This window comes from Aulostomus chinensis, chromosome 20, assembly GCF_037954235.1.
Source record: "Aulostomus chinensis isolate RoL2024-O1b breed Wild chromosome 20, RoL_Achi_v1.0, whole genome shotgun sequence".
NCBI classification, from domain to species: domain Eukaryota; kingdom Metazoa; phylum Chordata; class Actinopteri; order Syngnathiformes; family Aulostomidae; genus Aulostomus; species Aulostomus chinensis.
The window spans coordinates 14,944,340-14,966,176 of NC_141339.1; the positions used below are offsets into that span (position 1 = coordinate 14,944,340).

Genomic DNA, 21,837 nt, shown 5'->3' on the forward strand with positions numbered 1-21,837 from the left:
GTGTTTTTGAGGTATCCTGACCAGATATCTTTATTTGGGATCGCCGCTATGACAACAATAAATCAGCCAGTCCGGTCAAGAGCTAGATTATCCCAGTAGTGCTCCTCCCGATCTTCATAAACATGTCCCTTCTTTTGACTGCAGTCCATAAATAAGTCTGGGACAATGACGATGTTGATAAGAGCTGAGTTTTCAAAACAGGTTTTTGAATAATTCTGGCAACGACGATGCTGTGAAGGTGTTTTCTGTTGATGCGTACAGGAAATGTGTGTCTCATGTAACACGAGTCACCTGATCATCACCATAGCAGGCAGCCAGTGTGGAAAAATAAATTAATGTGTCATAGGTTCTATTTATTGGCTTTATAGTGTAAAATGTTGAAGCGGACAACGTTGAGATGGTCACCGTTACTAAGTCGTGTTTTTGTTTTGTAGGTAAGAGCAGAAAGGCTTCCCGTTCCAGTCGTTCCTCCGCAGGACTTCAGTCTCCAGACTACCCCACCCTGCCCATGACTCTATCCACTGAGGCGCTGCAGCAGAACAGCAAGAACCAGCGTGCAAAGTTCCCTAAAAGCTTGTTCATCAAGCCTTCCCTGAAGGGCTTCAGCCTGCTGGGGCTCCGCAAATCCCAAAGACAGTCTGCTATCCTGACCAGCCGCAGCTGTGAGGACCTGGATGGACCCCTCCAGCCTGCTGGGCTGTGGAAACGCTCCCACTCCCTGGGAGATCTGCACTGGGAGCATAAATTTGAACCAAGGAATGATGTGAATGTGGAGGTTACAGCCACCAAGGAGGGGCCCAGATCAGCCAGTGGTAGCCCCATTAAGATCTTTAGAGATGAATGTTCCCCTGCTCAGAATAGAACACCACCAGTGAGTCCGAAAGGAAGGGCCGAAAGACCCCCTGTGCCCTTACTATTGCCTCTGCGCCCTCCCTGTCCCTCAACTCAAGCCCCCACCCCTCCTGAACGCCTTTCCAGTCCTACCCCAAGTCCACCCGAGTCTAATGCGAGTGGGGACAGGGTTATCCGGACTCATCCCAAAAAACCCCCAGTCCCACCTCCGGTTCCTGTCAAGAAGTCTAAAGAAAGACTCGCTAATGGCCTCTGTCACCCCTCTTTATCTCTGCCTTCCTCGCCATCTCCCACTCCTTCCCCTACGCACTCTCTCACCCGTTCCCACCCCAGTAGCCCTGTAATCCGCAGCAGCCCCAGTGCCCCGGCTCTGCCTGCCAAGACCCCGAGCACCCCCACAAGCCCCTGTATCACCTCCTCAGCCTCATCCATGGGAGAGGAATCGGACACACCATCTGTGCCTCCCCCGTGGCTCTCAGACCTGGGGGGCAAGGTGGCTGTTGCGAGGAAGGTTTCTCACTACAAAATGAGTCCCGACCTGCTCACGATGCTGGAACAGCGGCTGGAGGCCGAGGGCATCGATCTTACCGAGGAGCCTTACTCTGACAAGGTTAGCAAACCATCATTCATCAAAACGCGAGACCAGAAAAGTGACTTCATAAATGCGGCACACCCTTGAGTTGTTGTTGTTCTTGTTAGAGGGGTTTTCTCAAGCCATGTAGCTTCAAAAATGACCTGAAACAAGTCTTTTTGTCCTGAAATTTGGAAACTATTGTCAACCGGTCAGTTGTAGGAGGCGCAATAGGGTGAGGGTTAGGGTGAAAAACCCTTCCAGGACTTTAACACTCATGTCCGCTCCTCTGATAACAGTGTTCTTCCTCTCTGTCCCGGTCAAAGTCCCATCTCCTGCAAAGAGTGTTTCTTCTGACTGTTGCCAATGAGGTATCAACAAATTTGGGTCTATAATTTGATGGACTCGGTGGATTTCTTATCAAATTTCATTCCATGTTTTGTTGGGAACTAGTTTACTGATTTGGTCCGCACCAGAGTTGCAATGAGCTTTCACACCAGATTATCCAATGAAACGAACCAGCAGAACCAAGAACTCTGCACCGCTGGCCTGTTTTTTTCACTCCTAGCAGCAGAGGCCGCTGTTGCCACCGCATAAAGCAAAAGTTACATTTTGCCGCTCTAATGGTGATGGCATACGAGGCCATCACAGTTCGTAGCTGCTACACTCAGAAATCAAGAACGTCATCGAAAAGCATAAGTAATTCTGACTTGCATCTGCTTTTACTTTGTTTTATAAATTTAAACAAAACAATGGAAAGATTCACATGGGATAAATACAACACCGATTACGAGGTATCCCGAGAGGCTGGTTATATTTCATCCCGTCTCCTAAACCGCACCTTGACAGAGCCAAACGTCTCCGCTGGATTGAACGACGCGGTAGGCCACACAGTCGGCTCTCTCCAAAAGTCGTGACAGCTTCCATTGTTGTATGGTCACTGCAACGGTTGTTTGTCTGAGTGAGCCGCAGACCTCTGAGGGGGCGGGTCTTAGCCATAGGTGGATTGATGCTTTTATTGGTAGCTGATATCTTTAAATATTAAGTTCTGATTTAGTTCAAGTAATTTCAATATTCCCTCTCTTTATGTATATACACACACACACACACACTCACACACACACAATCTGTTTAAAGAGATGAGGTGAGGAATTAACCAAAACCACATCTTAGCCTATACGCAATAAAAACATATGATGTCACTTCCATGATTAAACGGGCTCCCGAGACACCTCAGGGCTATACTTGTCTGGCGTCAGGCTCTTTTGGTCTAGCGTGGCACTGTGCTTTACTTAACTCATTCGTAATTTGACTGCAACTTGGATCCAGATTGCTACGTGTTTGGGCCAACGACACCGGCGGCTTGCTTTAGAGCTCATTTAGCTTAAAAATAGAGACTAATGGATTCTAAAGTGTGTGTGCTCCTGTTGTGTACAGATGTCTGACTGTATACAGACACATTTATTTATGATTAAAACTCTGTACGTGTGTGTGTGTGTGTATGTGTGCCCACGCGCATGTGCATGCACAATAATAAATACTCGTGCCTGGAGCTACAGAGAAAAGACTGTGGGCTGAGTCTCACTGTGATGCGGTTCAGACTGTTAAGTTTATGGGCTGAATTTAAGTTAAGGCAGACGGGGTTATAAAACCCTCGTCACTCACCAGACCCCAGGCTGAGCCCCCAAAATACTGGCGTGAAAACATCACACACACACACACACACAGAGGAATCAAGGAAGGTGAAAAATGGTGTGCAAGACCACAGCAGAGCTCTGCCTGTTAGTCAGTAGTGAGGTGGAGACCGTGAGAGGCTCGCTGCTGCTGTGGGGGCAACATCCAATATCTGAGCTTAAAAATACCTCTGAGTCAGATCCGTCACATTGTTGGTGGATTTAAAAACACCTTTTTGATTAACAAACAATGATACAAAAATCTGAAGCACCTCTTGTCTAGATTTTTAGTTGGTCTTCGTGCGATGAGACATCCGCACATGAAGAGATGCCAAAAAAACACTTTTCATCATTCAAACATTAGCCGCAGGTGCTAGACAGCTGATGTTGATGGGGTCCCGGGAGTCCATCAACCTTATGTTTGAGTGCAAAGCAAGATATGGAGAGTGTGGGGGGGGGCGGTGAGAGGATGAGTGATGGGCTCTATAGGAGCCACACATTACATTCAGACAGAATTGTTTTCATCTTGTCTGAAAATGTTCTTCTTCCATGATTTCCACAATTTGTTGACATGCTTTCAGGGGCTGTCGCACAAAAGCAGAATTCAGATATGGTGCAAGCTAAGTGAAAAAGTGAGGCGTGACCCAGCGGGATGGGTTCAACCGTCGCAAAACCACAATGAGGTGCGACTACGTGTTGGTCATGAGTGCGCAGACCAACAGACCACAAAGCCGATCGCAGATTCGCTGATGCATCTTGGAGATGACGATCTTTTAGTTTTTCACTCCAAAATAAGAAATATTGCTTGGCTGGTGTCATGAAGGGCAAAATAATTGCAGTTTAGAGTAAAATGCAGGATTCTGGTACTTAAGTCAGTCGTTATTCGATTGCTGTTAATATTTAATAGGAGAAAAGTCATATTTGATTAAAAAATGACGCAAAATATACTCCAAAGACCATGGAATAACGGAATAATGGAAAACTGCGATCGGAGTAACAGCTAACAGAACAGATGAGGCACCAGGATTAATAGAGCTTGGATGTTAGCCTGGTTTGGAGAAGAAATCGCCATGGTAACTCGTGCAACCAGGGTGGGCCAAACCATTTCTTTGCCAGTCACGGTTAATCCAGCCAGGATAGCAGGAAAATCCCAGCTCAATCTTCTATCCAGGTTTAAAGCCCTCAGATTTCACACCTCATAATGAGTGTAGGAAAAGAACATGTTAGCCTGCTGCTAGTTCCTAGCTAGTTTCACGCTAGCTTTCTATCCAGAACCTTCTGAGTTGTTAAAAAATTTGACATTTAATGAAGTTGATATGATTTAAATGTTGTAATCTGCGGTGTTCGGCTCATTCCTCCCCTCCAGCACGGCCGCTGTGGCATCCCTCGGCCGCTGGTGCAGCGTTACTCTGAGGACTTGGAGCAGCCTGTCAAGGATGTGGCCTCCACTATGGACCAGCTCCGGGTCAAAGAGCTCCGTAAACAGCATCGTATGGCTGTAAGTTATCAGTTCCGACGTTTGCTTGTTTTGAGTTTCTGTGGCTAGGCTGCTAACGCTGCCCCAAAGTTGGAGCCCTGATGGCGGCTCTGGTGTGACGGTGTGTTTTTCTCCTGATGTGTTCCTCAGATCCCCTCTGGAGGGTTGACAGAGATGTGCCGGAAGCCTCTCCCCTCGGGAAACATCAGCAGCGTCTCAGATTGGCTTGTTTCCATCGGCTTGCCCATGTACGCCGAATCCCTGTCAGCGGCAGGTATCGACACACTGAGCCGCGTGGCCTTGTTAACGGAGAGCAGCGCTCGGGAGGCGGGGGTACGGGATGAAAAACATGCCCGCCGTTTGATCAGTGAGGCGCAGTCAGTCAGCGCACATAGAGAGGCGCAGTCCTAACCACGACGAAGGATATCAGCTCATTTATGACCTGAACGACCACACAAGTGACCCTTCAGTACTTCCTGTCTCGCACGTGATCTCAGCGGCTCTCCGATCTCGTCTCCTTATCACCTTTCTCAAATGTTTACGGCGGCGAGGAGTTTCTCCTGAAGCCAGAACAAGATATCGGATGCCTTTTTTGAAAGAAAAGACTCTGTGGGATGCCCCCCCCCCCCTAAAAAAAAAAAGACTTGGATCTGCCTTTTACTTAAGATAGCACACTCTTTTTGTAGGTTTGTTTTTGAATACAGAAAGACTGTTTATTTCCCACATATTTCACAAGTGCTTCATGTTCATCTCTTGTGGCGAGCCAACGTGATCGGAGAGTATTTAAAGGAAATAGTTCGGCCAAAGTGATTTCTTACTCATTCAGGCTTCCATTCTCACGAACAAGTGTGTAACGACAGTGACAGAATTAACCCGGGAGGCCGGCTGAACAGGTGGACCTGGTGGTTTCCTCGAATGCTTATTTTGTACCGTGTTTCTGTATTATAGCATAACTGAGTATCGCAATTAGAAAACTATCTTAAAGTGTTTGCCTCTTGAATGTTGCAGCCTTGTTTTGAGGCCAGCTCTCAAGTCATTTCTAAGCTGAACACACACACACACACACAACTTTATATTCCATATTATACAGTGTGTGTGTTTGTGTGTGGTTTATGCACACACTGCGCTCTGTTGGACTCCACAATCATAGCAACTGCACCCCACCCCCCAACCCTTGTGTGTGTCTGAGCACATTTTAAGTTGCCTTAGCATTATGAATGAAAAAGCTACAAGTATTATGTTTGGTTTTTTTCTGAATGTGTTTAATTCTGAAACAGTCAGAATGTCTCACAGCAGAACTTGTATCTATACTTGTAAAAAAAATAAATAAATTTAAAAAAAAAAAATCCAGATGATAGAAACCGCAGGAACAACACACCCATCACTGGAGGAGGACGTTGCAGAGACGCAGCCGAACGCTCCGTCCGTGGATGGCGGTGCTGAGACGTGTAGCTGGACTGTGATTCACTTTTTGTTGTTGTTGTTTGACAGTGAAAAGAAGATTAAAAACAAATGTCACATCAGGTGAAAAGCTGAGGTCAACACGTACAAAGACACTAACACGTCTTGAAAAATCAGGGAAACACTGAGTCGGGTCAGCCTGTGTCACAAATCTGTGGGCCAAAAAAAGAAGGAAAAACAAAAAAATGAATTTTATCATTTGCACACTTTGCATGAAATTGAGCTAACAAGTTCTTTTGTTTGTGTTTTTATTTCCACTGGTATTTCCTTAACATTGATGGTTCAACTTAATATAGCAGAGCAGGAATGAGTCATAAAACCAGGAAGTAAGTTGTTGAACATTTGGTTCCCTTGTTTTAAATCCAACAGGGTTCTTGTGAAACACCTGAATCACGTTTGACCTTTTGTTCCACGGCATGAAAACACATCGTTGCCACATGAGAATTTTGACGCTTTTATGTGTGTGTGGGTGTGTGTTTTGTTTTTGTTTGTTTTTTTATAAAGGTGTTTGCTAGCGAACTGGCTAAACAGGACTTCAAAGGTTCTCACGTTTCCAGTGGTCGCATTTCAAAAGTAATTGAAGTGTTGGTCAGTTGTTTTTATCTTTGTAAAAGAAGAAAAATAAAGTTATTCTTGTTACTCATTTTCTGAAGAAAAAAAAAATCCCAAATTCAATCGAAAAATCCAGTTGCTTTTAAGTGGAGGGAACCCGTGGCGATGCTAACTTCCTGGTCAGCCTACAAAAACACATCATCTTAGCGGCATTCGCCTTTTTTTTTGTCCTCTTCAGTCGATTGGTGCTCCGGGACAAATGGGGGGTGGGGGGGTGGGGGTTGCTATTTTAAGGAGGAAAAAAATTAAAAGACTTAAGAAGTGTTTTTGTAAAGAATAAAAAAAAATAAATACTGACACTGTAAATGCACTTTAGAGGTTAAATCTAGCTGTTTTATTGGCAAAATTGGCTTCGTGAGGTCCGCGAGTGGACGTTTGTCGTCAGGTATAAAGGTTTCAATGGGTCACGCTGATATTTCTTAAGTTTTAATAACCAGTCATGATTTTAACCAAGCCAGTTACTCACTTCCAGTTTTTCTTCGCAGTCTTAAAACGCAGTCTTGATTACATATATGAAATGCTTGGCAGGAGTTGCACATTCTATATATGTAATTGATATTTAAATAACTTATTTTATTTTGAATTTTGTTTTTTTTTTATTTGCTCTTTTGATCACATGGACTGTAATTAGCTGTACTATATGAAGAGCAATATCTCCCTGCATAATGCATATTGCTTTAGCCAGTGAGGAACTACAGTATGTTAATTGTAAAATATGTGTACAAATTATTTTATTTGGTTTTCATCTACTTTAATGATTGTCCATACAGATTTTGCTTGTGTATTGAAACAATAAAAAAGTCAATGTCCATAACGATTTGTCACTCTGAAATATAATAAACTCTCTTTCTTGCCGTACGTTGGGCTTCTGCTTGTCAGGATGCACCACAACACACATCTAGACGGGGGGGGGTGTCTCTTCAGTGAACCTGCAGGGTTGGATGAGGACACGGCGCCTTACAACTCTTCTCACTGATTTTTTTTTTAATTAAATTGCATTGAGAGAAAAAAAAAGACACTCCTAGAACTGCCAAATAAATTATTTTTACATTTATTTGATTTTTCTAAGGAAACATCAAAGCGTGAATGGCGCCTCTGTTCTCTGTATCCAGCCGTAGCTTCAGACTCAGTACTGCTGCGTTTGCGTTGAACTTCATGAAAACACTGTCTTATTGTGCTGTTCGGCAAAACCTGATTGAACCAAATAATCCCCATCTGCTGCAGGACAAACGGCAGAGCTGCTCAGCTGCTCTGTGCAGCAGGTCAACTCCAGGTCTGGCTCTGTTTGCAACACAGCTGTTGTCGATGAAAAACTACCAAAAAAAGAAAAAAAAAGAGCAGAGGTTTGTCCAGAATGAGGCATCGTTCCAATCTGATGTCATGGAGCTGCAAATACTGAAGGTAAACAGAAGAAAATAAGACACCGGTTTGATTGGCGAACACGTCTGAGAGTGGAAACAAACACACACGACTGTTTACTTGTTGCTCATAATGCAGAGAGGGAGCGCAGGCCGGTATAATCTGCTCTTATTGCTGTAATGGTCGCTCGTCTTCCAGTTCAACGCCATTCCAGACACACGATCCAGGAGACAATCAAACCCTCGGAGGAGGAGAAAAAAAGCTTTCCTAACTTTATTTTGACATCTTTTATTTTCACGTGTCGTGTTTTCCTGCAGTCTGTACCTGCCAACGGAGGAGCCTCTCCTCACACGCAGCACAGCACCTTCCCCCCCCCCTCCTCTCTCTTTTCCTCACTTGATCCACTCATTTCTCTCATCAGTAGAACTTGTGTGACAGCAGCAACATGCACGAGTGCTGCACGTGTTAACAGATGTAGTTTTCCTTTCCAGGTGTCTGTCTATTTCTCAAAATTACTGAGTGAAGTATATGAGTATACGTACATTGTTTAAAAAAAAAAGTATCGGGGAGGGAAAAAAAAGTCAAAACTTCTAGTAAAATTGTCCTATAAAATAAAGATATTAGTAAAAGATGTAAAAAAAAAAAAGTTGTAAATCTTATTTGTCCGTCTGATATTGATTTTACTGATTTTGCGTTGAAATATTCACGTAGAAGGGCGATACGGACGTTAACGTCACCCTGAAGCAGAGATATCGATAAAGAACATGGAATTTTTCGACATCGTGAAGCTCCAGTGAACGTTCGGCTTACCAGAGGCTCAGAAGTTGAGGGAGCTTCATTCATGAATCTGGGAATTCTTACACAAACGTGATCAGGATTTATTCAAACGCTCAACACGAATCGTTTCGACTGCTGCTGCAGGTCGTATTTCCTCTGACACGAGACGAGCACGAGAAAAAGAAAGAAGCAAATACATCAATACAAAGTGTTAAGATTCAATTCATAAAATAAAATTTAGATTTGGCTGGCCAGATTAGTTCATTACTTTTTTTGTGGTTTGATTTTGTAATCCAGATTATTTCCTGCACTATGAAGAATTGTAGTTTTATAATCAATTTACCTGCGAAACACAATTTACTCTCTGACTCTTGTTTACTTACTGATTCTTGGTCAGTCAGGGTTAAAGGTCACCCCCCCCCCCCTTTACCTGTCACCAGTGAAAGTCCATCTGTTAAGGGGAGGTGGAGGGGGGGGGCTTCTAAGTGCAGGTGTATAGTGTAATGGTGGGTTGTGGCCCTGTTGTTGAAAGATTTGTGGCTCAGTGTGAAGATCCCAACAGCTGGCCTGAAGGCAAGAGAAAGTTCAATAACACACACACACACACACACACACACACACATCCATCCCTACTAATGGACACTATCAGAGGAAGTGTGAGGTGGGTGGGTTGGGGTGTTCCAGGAGAGAATCCTTGGATTCATGGAGAGAGAGAGAGAGAGAGAGAGAGAGAGAGAGAGAGAGAGAGAGAGAGAGAGAGAGAGAGAGAGAGAGAGAGAGAGATGTACCGCAGCTCAGGTGTGTGTGAAATAAATTAGGAATCAAAGCTCAGACGAAACGCAGACTAGAAATTCTCATCTCAACCCTCAACAGGTCTCTTAACTTCAGTGTTGTTCTCTCCTCCAACACTAGGTGACGCTGTTTTACGCACAGCAACCCAATGGTCTTGCATGAGGTGGAAGTAGCCCCCCACCGCCCCCCCCCCCCCCCCCATTTCCACGTTCAGTAATCTGACACCCAAAAGACTGAGAGCAGAAGGATGTACCCTTAACTTCTCTGGAAAGACGGGAGGAAGGAGCAGTCCTCCAGCGAGCTGAAACGAGAAGGACTGAACAGGAGCGAAACTCCGTCCGCAAAAAAAAAGGAGGAAAAAAAAAGTCCGCCTGTGGCTGCGGCAGCGGGGGAGAGCTGGGGTGACTGCGCGTCTCTCAAACTGGCTGTCAGACTCCAATGATCTCAAAGCGACAAGTTCCACTTTCCACAGGCGGATGGGTGACTTTCTAGGGCGCTTTGTGAGGTGGAGATGATGAAGAATTACAGCAGCAGTCCCCCTCACAGCAACAACCAGACACCGCACCACATCAGGGATCGAAACAACAAGAAGTACAGCCTGCTCTCTGCGCTGCCGTGGCGGTTCCCCCTCAGAGGTTACACTCTCTGCATGGCTACGCTCTTCCTCTTCTGCTTCGGTTCACTTTTTTACCAGCTGAACGGTGGACCCCCCAAAATCCTGCTGGACATCCGACAGTATCTCGGTAAGAAGTTTTCACATTCCTCTGCTGGTTCAAACGCGCCAAGATTTAAAAAAAAAAAAAAAAAAACAAGAAGAAAGTAAGTTCGAGGCTAAACCTGCACGTGAAAGCTCCCGTTGATTGTTCAGAACCAGGAGGTGTCACACCTCTGACTCGGGCCGGATCCAGTCCAGCGGTCGCCAACGCGTCTCCTCGACCCCGTTCATCCCGCCGCCACCACCACCACCACCATCGCCACCACCTCCTCCTCCTCTCCCACCCGGAGGAGCCGATACCTCTGATCGATCGTTGCTATTCAACATCATGACGCCCTCACACACGCGCGATCCTCTCTGTTTAAATCTGCTCTCGAAGGTTCCGAAAAATCTCTGCGCGGCATCTGAATCAAAATTCTGACATGCCGCAACACGTTTAATATGTGAGAGACACAAAAGTGTCGTGCGTGTGTGTGTGCGTGTGTGTGTAAATGGTGATTCTTGTACAGCGAGCTGGTGCGCTTATTACGCACGACTGGCACCACTGGGACGAGGCGCAATAGTGTTCCCAACTTAGTCCCGGTGCTTTGGGACAGTTGGACTCGTTCTGTTTGAGTTGGATTACTAATAAAAGTTTATTTATTACGTTTTTGTAAAAAATAAAATAAAAAAGAGCTAGGAAACATGATTCGAACCCTGCTAGAGTTCCGTTTGATAAGATTTGAGTCTGAAGTGGGCATTTTAATGTGTTGATGGTTTTTTTTTTTATATGAATGTCATGATCACACACACCACGTGCCCGTGTGTGTGTGCGTGTGTGTGTGTGTGTGTGTGTGTGTGTGCATCTGCAGACTACGAGACAAATCAAGTACGCCCCCCCCCCTAAAAAGCCCGAGATTTCCTCTCAGAGAATCAGGTGCAGACGGGATTTCTTATCAGTCGTTGTTACAACTTGAGGCTGCAGCTGGGAAGTGTGTTGTATTTGTTTGTGTGTGTGTGTGTGTGTGTGTGTGTGTGTGTGTGTGTGTGTGTGTGTGTGTGTGCGCTTGAGGCCTTTATGACGTGATAAACATCTGGAACAGAATGAGAGTCACTCACCAAGTCAGCCACTAATCCTCTGGGTCAGATTGGTTTCCTGTGGACACACACACATGCATGCACACACGCTTGCACACTCCAGTTGCATAATATTATCCCCAAAAAAAGGAAGCAGTTTGATCAACTGACTTGCTTTAAGAACAAGGTTTTTTTTTTGCAGCATGTGAGGCAAAAAAAAAAAAAAGTTGCACGAGATAAAAAGCTTGTTTTGATCTGTTTACGTGTGAGAAACTTCCTGAGTCTGACAACTGTTTGACTGAGGCTGAAAGTTTATTTGTCTCTAAACAGCATGTTTTTTCTCATGTACTCACTTTCTCTCTTTCTTGCACTCTGCTTCTACACAGACACAACTCAGTCAGACAGGATGGAGCAGCCACACAAAAACCGTAAACACATGTGGATCCTGAGTGAAAGAAACCCTGGTAGATGAATATGTGTCTGGGGCCTTTACCTTCATAACACGGTCTTCACTGCAGCTCAGCACAGAGACCCCTGAGGGCCTAAAACCTTGTCAAACACTGACTTCTCTATACTGCATTAACCTCCAAAAAAAAGGGGTGGTGGTGGTGGTGGTGGGGGTGATGAGGGGGTTCCTTATGTAACAGTGTACACCTCCGCTGGAATCTGGATGAGTAATCTTCTCCATTCACAATGACGCCGAGGAGCTTTGTTCTAGAATCAGATGGCAGCAATTTGAGAGATGTGCAAGAGGTTGAGGGCAAGAGCTGAGCTGTTTGTGTGTGTGTGTGTGTGTGTGTGTGTGTGTGTGTGTGTGTGTGTGTGTGGGATGGGTTTCTCATTTGCGATGCTTTGTCAAGAATGTGACAGAAATTTCAGGTAACTCTCTTTCATTACATTCTGGGGAATAACCGGCTTTGTGGTGGGTTTTCTGAAGGCACTTTTGAGGACATGAAAGGGAGAGTAGAGTCATGCGGGAGAACGAGGGAAGGTCGAGATCTTGCTGAGCCGAGTGTTCCTCTGATGGTGATGGTGCTGGGGAAGTGACCTGTGCTGGTGCTTTGAAAGAAAGTTGGTAGAAAGTTTTATTTTTGTTTCGATAAAAGACTGCTTTGCTCGGTCTTTGTTAGCTCCATACTCCCATCGCTTTCTGATGCAGGAACCGGACTACGGGCTTTGTCACCGTGGTCCTGCCGTCTCTTGGTCGGGAAACTGTTGGAAGTACAAGAGCCGTGCCATCGTCATACGCCATCTCACGTGACCTTTGCTCAAGTCCCCTTGATCAGAGAGAAAAATCAAGTCATCACGGCAACAGAAGCACTTCATGTGGTGCTGGCAGTCTGTAACGTTACGCTAGTGCTCGTGTGACAGGGGAACAATAGCCTAGCATATCCTAGCTAATCAGCTGCTACTTTCTCCATCCATTTTCTCTACTGCTTATTCCTGTTAAGGGTCGGGGGGGGGGGCTGGAGCCTATCCCAGCGGCTTTCAGATGAGAGGTGGGGTTCACCCTGGACAGGTCACCAGTCCATCACAGGACCAACACATAGAGACAGACAACCATTCACACTCACAGTCACACCTACGGTCAATTTAGAGTATCAATCAGCCTCGTCCCCTCTTGATGTCTTTGGACTGTGGGAGGAAGCCGGAGTACCAGAGAGAACCCACACAGGAACAGGGAGAACATGGAGACTCCACACAGAAAGATCCCGTGCTGGAGTTGGGGCCCGAACCCAGAACCTTCTTGCTGTGAGGCAACAGTGCTGACCACTGCACCACCATGCCGCCCCCCGCACTTTCTTGAAGTGCTATTTCCCACCAACATTTATCCATCTCGACTCTATCGTGGTCTTCACTCAAGGAGACACAGCTCCCACGTTCTAAAACAAATAAATGCAACCTGCACCCGTTTGTGCACCCATGGGTCTGTTATTTTGGCATCTTGATTGCATGTTTGTTCCTCGAAGCAGCGCCAAGCGTTTGTGTCGTCCATCATTCCATACCGCCTATCCTGTAAAAGGGGATGGCAGCACCGTGCTGCCTGCATTTGTGTCACACACAAAAAAAAAGGCATTGTGATTTATGACATCGGTGCTACACTCAGAGCACGCAGACCTTTAATTAAGACATTATTGACAATCCACAGTATTTAAATGGATTTTTCCCTCCCGTCACGCACCTGAGAATTAAGATGCTGAGTTTTGTCGTTGCGCCTCATATTAGCAACGTCATTGTCACTGTCTGTCATTGTCAAGCGACATGTCACAAGAATTGTCACGAGACGAATAAAGGCAGAGCCAGCCAGACGCCTCGTTGCTCTCCCTGGATGATGTCACACAACTCAGGACGAAGATGCCAGTTTCACGGCACAATCAGGAATTGGGCCACTACCAAATAATGTCAAAATCTGTGTGAACTGGTGTAGTCTGACCCCCACATGACTCCCTCCCTTCATCTCTCGCTCTTTCTCCATCTCGTTCTCACAAACCAGTGAGTGGAGTGGCTGTTTGTACGTGTGTGTGATGGACAGGTCAGCCGTCTTTTATGGGCAACCAGTGATTAGTTGATGTTTTCGTGTTACTTTTTGGCTTCGCTGTGCCAAGATGAAGGCGAGGATCCCTCCTGGGGTAAGTGAATGTGTGTGGAAGAGAAAGGTAGGTGGTATTTGCGTGTTTCTTTCACTCCGGTGCAGCGTGGAAGGAACAGAGCCTTTTTTGTTTGGTGGTTGGTGTTTGAGCGTGTCACTCAACATACAGCTGGAGTAGCTGACACAGCCAGCAGACCTTTTAGCCCTGGATTTATGGCCCACTTGCCACTGGGTTAACTTTATTGACTCATACATGTTCTCGGTCTCTCTGTCCGCTGCTCTCTCTGCTCGTATTCTCTTACCAATCCAGGCCCTGCATTTTCATCTGCATTGTCTCCGTGTGTGTGAATTGACAATAACACCTTTGACTGCCTGAGCTGTGGAGTCTGAAATATGATGAGATTCGTCTGCGAAGGGAGGGGTCTTTTATTTCACCTCTGCAGGCCACCCCAAATATTGACAGGTCAGGGAAAGTACACCTCCGTTTGTGTGTGTAACAGTTTCCAAGCTCCCCTTCTTTAAATCGCTGAGCAAACTTGGTGTGACTCTCGGTTTCTCACACTCGATCGCTTACTGAGCTTAGCTGAAAAAAGAACTCTGTAACCTTCAAAACAGTCACGCGTAAATCTAACTTGCCAAATACTGGCGAGTAAAGTGTAAAGTTTCAGACTCGAGGGCGGTGTGGGGGATTAGACAGGTATGCATGGACACGGAGAGGAAGGTTTAAGGTCTTTGTCCTCTGTCCAGGTGTCGGCTAGGAAACGAGGTGAATACTAGCAAGAACAGAATAGTAGGGAGAAGAAAGAAGGAGGGTCGGGATTAGATGTGATCCAGAAAGGGAAAGTAAAGGGCCGCCTGCTGTGAGGCGGCCAAGACGGCGACCCACGATCCTTCACCCCTGATGTGGACAAAACAAACACACTTCACCACCGTACGAAACCCCGTGACAGACAGACAAAAAACACACCATAATGTTGTTGGAGCCTTTGTTAAAAATGCTCTGTAGGCATGATTTGTTGGAATAGAAAAGTTAGGTGTTGACAATATTTTCAGAACTGCAAAAAGAATCTTCTCCTTCTTTCTGAGACCCAACATTTAGCAGGAGTATTTTAGGAGTCAGACGACCAATAAACTGGCCCATCAGCTAATTTGGACTCTTTACTTGGGTGTTGTAATGATGTGTAACCTGTCCCAGCTCTGTCTGGACTCTGTTACCCCTCCAGTCTTTATTGTGTTGTTGTTATTTCCGGCTCTACTTTACTTCCCGTCTGTTTATTACTTTCATCTGTGTCTCATCGGTATATTCGTCTTTGTCATCCCTGTTTCTCCTCTAACCTGCCCTCCTGTTCTCCACCCACCTTTGTTTCTAGTTCTATGATCACTTGGACTTTTTGTCGGATCTTTTGTTCAGTGTCCTACCCTGCTGGCTCACGTGTCCTGATCATTAAATTCTTCAGTTCCTGCCTCTGCTGATTTCTGTATTTGAGTCCACTTGCCTCCAAATCTTGTTTGCAGGCATTCGTCTCTGTGGTACTTCTATGTCGATATCTCTTATCTTCCCTTACATCAGGGTAAACAGCGTCAGAAAGGTGTATCGTTTGTGGTGGATAGGTCTACTTAAGGGGAGTCCTGGAATTGCCAGCCCAACAATAAACCCTCCCAGAAGCAATGCTTAGCTCCAAAAAGTGTGTTTTACCTTTCAAGTACCTATCGAAGGCATTTGTCTCTCCTGCATCACTTCTTTGTGTCTCCTGAACACAGAAAAAGCCAGCCACATGTAATTAGCCTGAAGCTAACAGCGAGCCGTTGCCGCCATTTGGCTAAAAACAACTTAACTGTAACCCTAACAGTTCAGGACAACTGCTAACAAGCACAGGTGAATGCAAGCGCGTTGGTTCAACTGAATGCGCCAGCTGACCGCGCTGAGGACCACTGGGAATGAGTATGAAATGGAAGTGTTGTGGACTGTGTTAGACAGTGTGCTCAGTAGTTTGTTAACGGATGTTTTTGGACTCTTCAGCCGTTGTTTGTAGTCGGGGGTCATGGGGGCACATTACCTTCAAGCTAAGTATACCTGGCTGGCTATTTGTTCATTCTGGAGTCACTAAGAAGTGCTGCAGGAGGGACAGAAAGACCTACGTGAGCTCAAGACACCTTTTAATGAGTACTTGTAGGGGGAAAGGTTTTGGGTGATGTATTGCTTTAATGTGAATTACCACCAAAGTAGCTGAATGGGCAGAAAAAACCCTCATCTGGCAACGCAGAGGCCTGTGGATTTAAATAAGCCCCACCCTATTAAAAGAAATGTCTAAAGATATTGTCTGTCAGTGCTGAATATTAAGAATATGATAAGAGTCAAATGTGAGAACATCATTATATTTTTTTAATTGATATATTTCCATCTGCAGATCTGCTCAGTACACCAAGCAGTTTAAAACCTTTAAGTCACAAACCTTTTTATTAAATGTCAAAGCCAAACTGTTGCCTTTCTTTGTTTATAAAAGTTAGTGAAACATGCACACACTGTACAAAAACACACACACACACACACACACACACACACACTGTACAAACACACACACACACACACACACACACACACACACACACACACACACTGTTGTGAGACACAAACGAGCCAGGCATGTAAGTGTGATTTTTGGAGCCAACCCGACAGTCTATTCACACAAGAACGCCCACTTCCTGCTAAAGGATATTAAAAACAAGGACTTGAGTCCATCTAGTCAAATTTTTGTTTCTCAGGCTGACAGGTTTAGTGGTGCTGAACCAAAGTGCAAGTGTCCATGCTTCCAGGTAATTTAGTGTCATAGAGAATGGAAATGAGCTCTGAGCTGGTCAAGCTCTCAGGGTTGCCAGGTGACGCGCCAGTCAGGGAGGAAGAGTAGAAAAATAAGTTTCCTATCTCTTTTGCGCTCTTGTTTTTTGCAGCATTTTTGCAGGAGTCGTAAACTTCAGCCGCGCACCTACTTTTTTAGGAGGGCGCGTTACTACGAGGTTAATCTTTCAGGGCTGAAGTTTATTCAAGTCTCCCTCAGGTCTTACAAGGCTCATTAGCGGGTGAAGGCAGGGCGACACGGTCCACTACTTCCTCTATATACCTTCCACCTACTCTCTTCAGTCCTCTTGGAAGTGTCGAAGAAAACTAAGCATTACCTCTGACAGACGCAAAACAACCCCTAACCAGCGTCACATCCTGCCTAAATGCCAAAACAATCAGTTTGTAATTCCCTCTGGGTGGGAACGAGTGGCCCTCCCCTCTGCGCTGAGGCAATCCGCACTCTATTTATCTACCGGCTTTCTAACGTGCCTGCCAGACTGTCAATTGGCTCTCGGCTCAGTAACTGGATAATCATTTTCGTGTGACACAAAGAATAATTTCTAGATGTTAATCAACTTTATTTGTAATGAGTGGATCTGCGTATGCATAGAAACGCTCATCAGCTACCTGTTTCCAGAGTTATCGCAAATCTGGAAAAAAAAAAAAAAAAATAGCCCCTCGCTGTTGATTAGGCGACGAAGAACAATTAGCATCTCCACGCCGGCGAGGCTGCTGTTGCCCTCCTCTGTGAGACGGCCGCACACTAAAGCAACACAAGCTAATTATCCTCCATTAGTACATTTGTTTTCACTACACGGAACGAGAGCAGATGGGAAAACAAGATCACCAGCGTGCCAGCGCTGGAGAGGACAACTGCTGTTTAAGGCTCGCTGAGGCCTGATGCTTGTAACTTAGTGTTGGACAATGAATTGTGACTTCACTTGTGCTCCCTGACGTAAACTGTAATTTTGAGAAAAGGATTCTCTACATCATGACTTTTTTTTTATATATATATATATAAATCTCTTTTTTTCTGGGATGAGAATATGAATCCTAGGCACATTTTTACAAATTTGTGATCATTTCCTATTCTTCATCAATTTTTTTTTTTTTTTTTTAGCTAGCTTCAAAGGTGTTGTGTAGTATTGTTGTTTTTAATTAGATTTTCATGTTTTTACAATCAATATTTAATTTAATGTAATTGTTATGTATTTATATTTTTGCACAGCTTTCAAGAATGTACACCGAAGTGACTCGTGGCCTCAAATTTTAATATTTTATGGTATAACTGTCATTTATATCATAACAACAACTAAAATAGCATTGAATACGGTAATATGATGTCTCCCTTGAAATGAGGTGGTTTATTCATTGAGCCACCAATTCAGGAATGGCTGCTTTGGGCGCGGGGGTTCACAAGGTTCGACTCTTCAATGTCAACAGAAATGAAACGTTTGGCGCCTCCAGGTGTAACGGAAGAAGGGCATGGTCGTTCACGGCCCTACCAGATTGTCAGACTCGGGTCTGTTCCAAGAAATACGACATAGAAAAATACAAAATATTATAAAAGTTTTAAATCCACTTGTATTTTATTCACCCAAATTCAACTGAAATGAAGCCTCTGTTTTTTTGTTTTTTTTTTCCATTGTCATTAGCCTCGTGCCCTCAGCGTAGTGTGTTTTTCGGATGTGTGTTCTGTGTCGGAGTATGCGCTGAGACACTGATGATAGCTGGCTGCTGGGGCTATTATGTCATCATGTGGTGGTATATGAATGGGTGGGTGGCTCCGGGCCCACAGCCACTGGGTGGTACCCTGACTGATGCTTGTGAGAAAGAGACTACATTTAGCCCATAATTTGGAAGACGGGTGCCTGGGTAACTAGAGTTCTTGTGAGGAAAATTAGGTGTCTGCTTACAGTGTAAACTAAAATGTCCTGCTTTGATGCTCTGTCGCTGGAGCCGTTGACCTTTAATCAGAATCCATTCATGAAAGAACAGAGTAATCGCTGTCTATATGTGAATGCTGTTGATTTTCTTTATTTGGGAGCAGCTTCCTCGTGTCTCTGTGCTGTGGTGTTGTCGGCCTATTTGGGTAGAATCTTTGTTTACTTTGCCGAGTGTTGAAGCACTCCACATTCCTCTGTTTATTGCCACAGAACACCCAACATGTCGGCTGCTTGTTTCCGTTCCTCTGGCCACATATACACTTGTCATCAAACAGCAGTTTTGTGTGGTCGCTCAAGTCAAGCAATTATTTTCCAATTTGATTCAACAACTGGACTTTTTCCTCCAGGGGTGGTGAACGCGTAGCCCAAAGCCAGCTAATTGGTTGTTCTGGGGTTTGTTAAGAGGAAACATGTTGTCTGGTGGTCAGCAACGTACCTTGTTCAAGGAACTCTGCCTATCTCTATTCTGAGGGAGTCCACCACAACCCTGTCTGCTGCCCCCATTGCATGGTGATGAAAAAATATATAGTGGTTTAAAATAGCAGACTTAAATATACAGCAGGGCAGATTGAGTGGCAATGCCCAGCCCATGTTGTTAAAACCACTACGTGCTGGTTTTAGGAAATGTATTGCCTTGCACTTTCAAGTTTTATATAGCCTGCATCCTTGTTGGGTTCAGCTGAGTTGAATGAAAAGTATTTTCTTGTCTTTTTCCTGAGACTGTAGGACATCAAGCTGTGTAAATCTGCTCAAATCAATGTTTTATATCGTGGATGTGTATAATATATGAAAGGGACTCAAGGACTGCGTGTTAGCATCTGCCTATTTTAGTTTCACAGCCTGCAATTTAACTGTTTTCTTTTGTTCTCTCTAGCTGATCTGATTGTTAGCATAGAGCTCTGAACAGCAGATGGACATAGCTAGAAACTAAAGAGACATTTCCCACAGGAGCCGGAAGCTAACAGAGATTTAGGCTTGAAGTTAGCGTTTGCCATGTGGCATACAGTAGATTTATGTTCACCGTTTCTTTTTTATTACGTGATAATATGTCAGTGTTATGTTAAAGTGCTCACAAAGACGTTTTCTTCCCCTCCTGCATTCTTTCATTGTGACTCCAGAATGCAGAAAGAGCCAGTGTCGTATATTTAGCTTGAAGCTAATGGTGACTGACGGCTAACAGCAGCTACAGCAAAGTAAAAACAGCAAAACTGCCCAAAAATGTCAGTTTACAAGGGCAGAACATGAAGATTATACTGGATGATGCACTTGCAAGTTTGTAAATGGATATTTTTGGACAGTATTGCTGTTGTTTTGGTACTGTAGCTGTCAGTCACCATTAGCTTCAAGCTAAATATATGCGCATAGCTCTTTGTGCATTCTTGAGTCACAAAGAAGGGATGAAACATGGAAAATTGTCTTCAATACACTTATTTGTTCGTACTTGAAAGGTAAATTCTTGGGTACTTCATGGGTTAAGTATTACCTGAATGGTGATTGAAGGATTCAGGTTCGGATACTTTATGCTCAAACTGAGGATGCTGCTACACCTGAATGGTTTCTGTATCTTCAGCTTTATGATTTTTTTCTGGGACTCCACTACGACTCTTTCATGATTCACTGTTAACACCCCCCCCCCCCACCCCCCCATTTATTATATAGTAGTCCTTTATGCAGCCCTTCAGTTCTTCCTCTGTCTGCCTCTTTAAGGTCCCCCTAAAAGCCAACTTTCTTTTGATTGGCCAGCTTCCAGAAGCCTGCCAAGGGGCAGCGTCCTTGTACTTTGCAGGCACGCTGTGCTTTTAGCAGATGACTATAAAATCCTCTATGATGAGCTGACGTCAACTCGCCACTAAGGTAAAAAAAAACAACAACCGAAAAACATCATTGGAAACCCAGTGTTACCAGAGTAACTTTTACATATGTTTACCTCATTATTTGAAACTTAAGCCACATTTACAGTAATATAAACATCCAACTTTGTAACATCATGACATTGACAAATGAGGGAAAGCGTAAAAAGGTCCTATTTTTTGTCAGTAAGATGGATGCTATATTTTTTTTCTCTTTCTCCTTGGCCCTGCTGCTGCTTTAACTTCTTAAACCATCGACTTTTTCAGTTTTCAGGAAGTCCAAAACAAGTGAGAGAGGAAGAGAGAATGCAGTTTGTCAGACATTGGTTTTTTTTTTATCTCAGTTGTCAAATAATTTTTTTGCTGATACCACAATATTGTATATAGATTTTAAAAAAAAATCCTGATCTTTTTTTAGGGGCTCTCTTCCTTCAAGTTACATTGATATGGTTATGTATCATAAATGAATCGTGTTAACATGCATACCGTATGAATTAATAAACTGAATGAGTTATGTGAATACCTGCCATAACTTGATAATGATCAAATTTTGGTTAATAAGAACACAAATGAGACATCAAGCATAAGTCTATATGTATGTTTACATGTTGCCATGACGACCCAGAGGGGCCGTTCCGATACATGCGCGAGGTGGTGTTCATGTTATTGTGCTACATTTGCTAACTGCATGCAAGACTATTTGTTGGTTCTTTTTTTTTTTAACCATGGTGCCTTTGTATTTTTGTGTATGAATGAGTTCAATACAATTTATGTGAACCGAAAGTTCAACAAGGTTGCCTGGCAACATACCATAAGTGGAGCTGGTTAATTGCCCAAAGAATCGTTTTTTTGGGATATGGCAACTAACATGTAAACGGGGATATTTCCACGGCTGCGGTGCGTATAAACACCTTATTGAGAATATTACACCAACCAGAATATGGAGCTTAATCTTAATGTGTTGTGAGCACAGTGTTGCATCGTGAATCCACCCCGCCAAATAAGAAGAAAATGTACAGTAAACATATACATACAAAACTACCATTGTAGATGAAATGAGTACCGGATCTTGAAAACAAGATAAAGTTTAAGTTAAATGTAAAAAGTTTTGTTTGTTTCTCCCTGGCCGTCACAGTGGGAAGTTACTGAAGATGGCTTCCCCGGTGGGCAGGAAGGACCTCCTGTAGCGGCCCTTGTTGTTGCCGGCTGTCTAGCCGGTAGCTATGTAGGAGTTGAGTAGGGATGTCCGTCATGTTGAGCAGCTTGT

General features: G+C 44.3%; 2 protein-coding genes across 12 annotated transcripts in view; both read left to right on the top strand.

The window, feature by feature from the left end:
- sash1a (SAM and SH3 domain containing 1a) overlaps positions 1-5,859 on the top strand; it is a 258,670-nt gene extending 252,811 nt beyond the window's left edge. For all 10 annotated transcript variants that reach the window (XM_086190199.1, XM_086190200.1, XM_086190203.1 and 7 more), the window contains 3 exons: positions 435-1,462; positions 4,463-4,594; positions 4,724-5,859. In XM_086190199.1, the coding sequence (XP_086046325.1) occupies positions 435-1,462; positions 4,463-4,594; positions 4,724-4,984 (1,421 nt within the window). In that variant the 3' untranslated portion in view covers positions 4,985-5,859. The remainder of the gene's footprint in view (positions 1-434; positions 1,463-4,462; positions 4,595-4,723) is intronic.
- A 3,916-nt stretch (positions 5,860-9,775) lies between these two features.
- The window catches only part of usta (uronyl 2-sulfotransferase a), a 63,996-nt gene continuing 51,934 nt past the window's right edge, over positions 9,776-21,837 (top strand). The window contains exons 1-2 of one of the 2 annotated variants that reach the window (XM_086190033.1): positions 9,776-10,317; positions 11,732-11,809. In XM_086190033.1, the coding sequence (XP_086046159.1) occupies positions 10,086-10,317; positions 11,732-11,809 (310 nt within the window). In that variant the 5' untranslated portion in view covers positions 9,776-10,085. The remainder of the gene's footprint in view (positions 10,318-11,731; positions 11,810-21,837) is intronic. The other variant, XM_086190035.1, reaches the window with a different exon arrangement.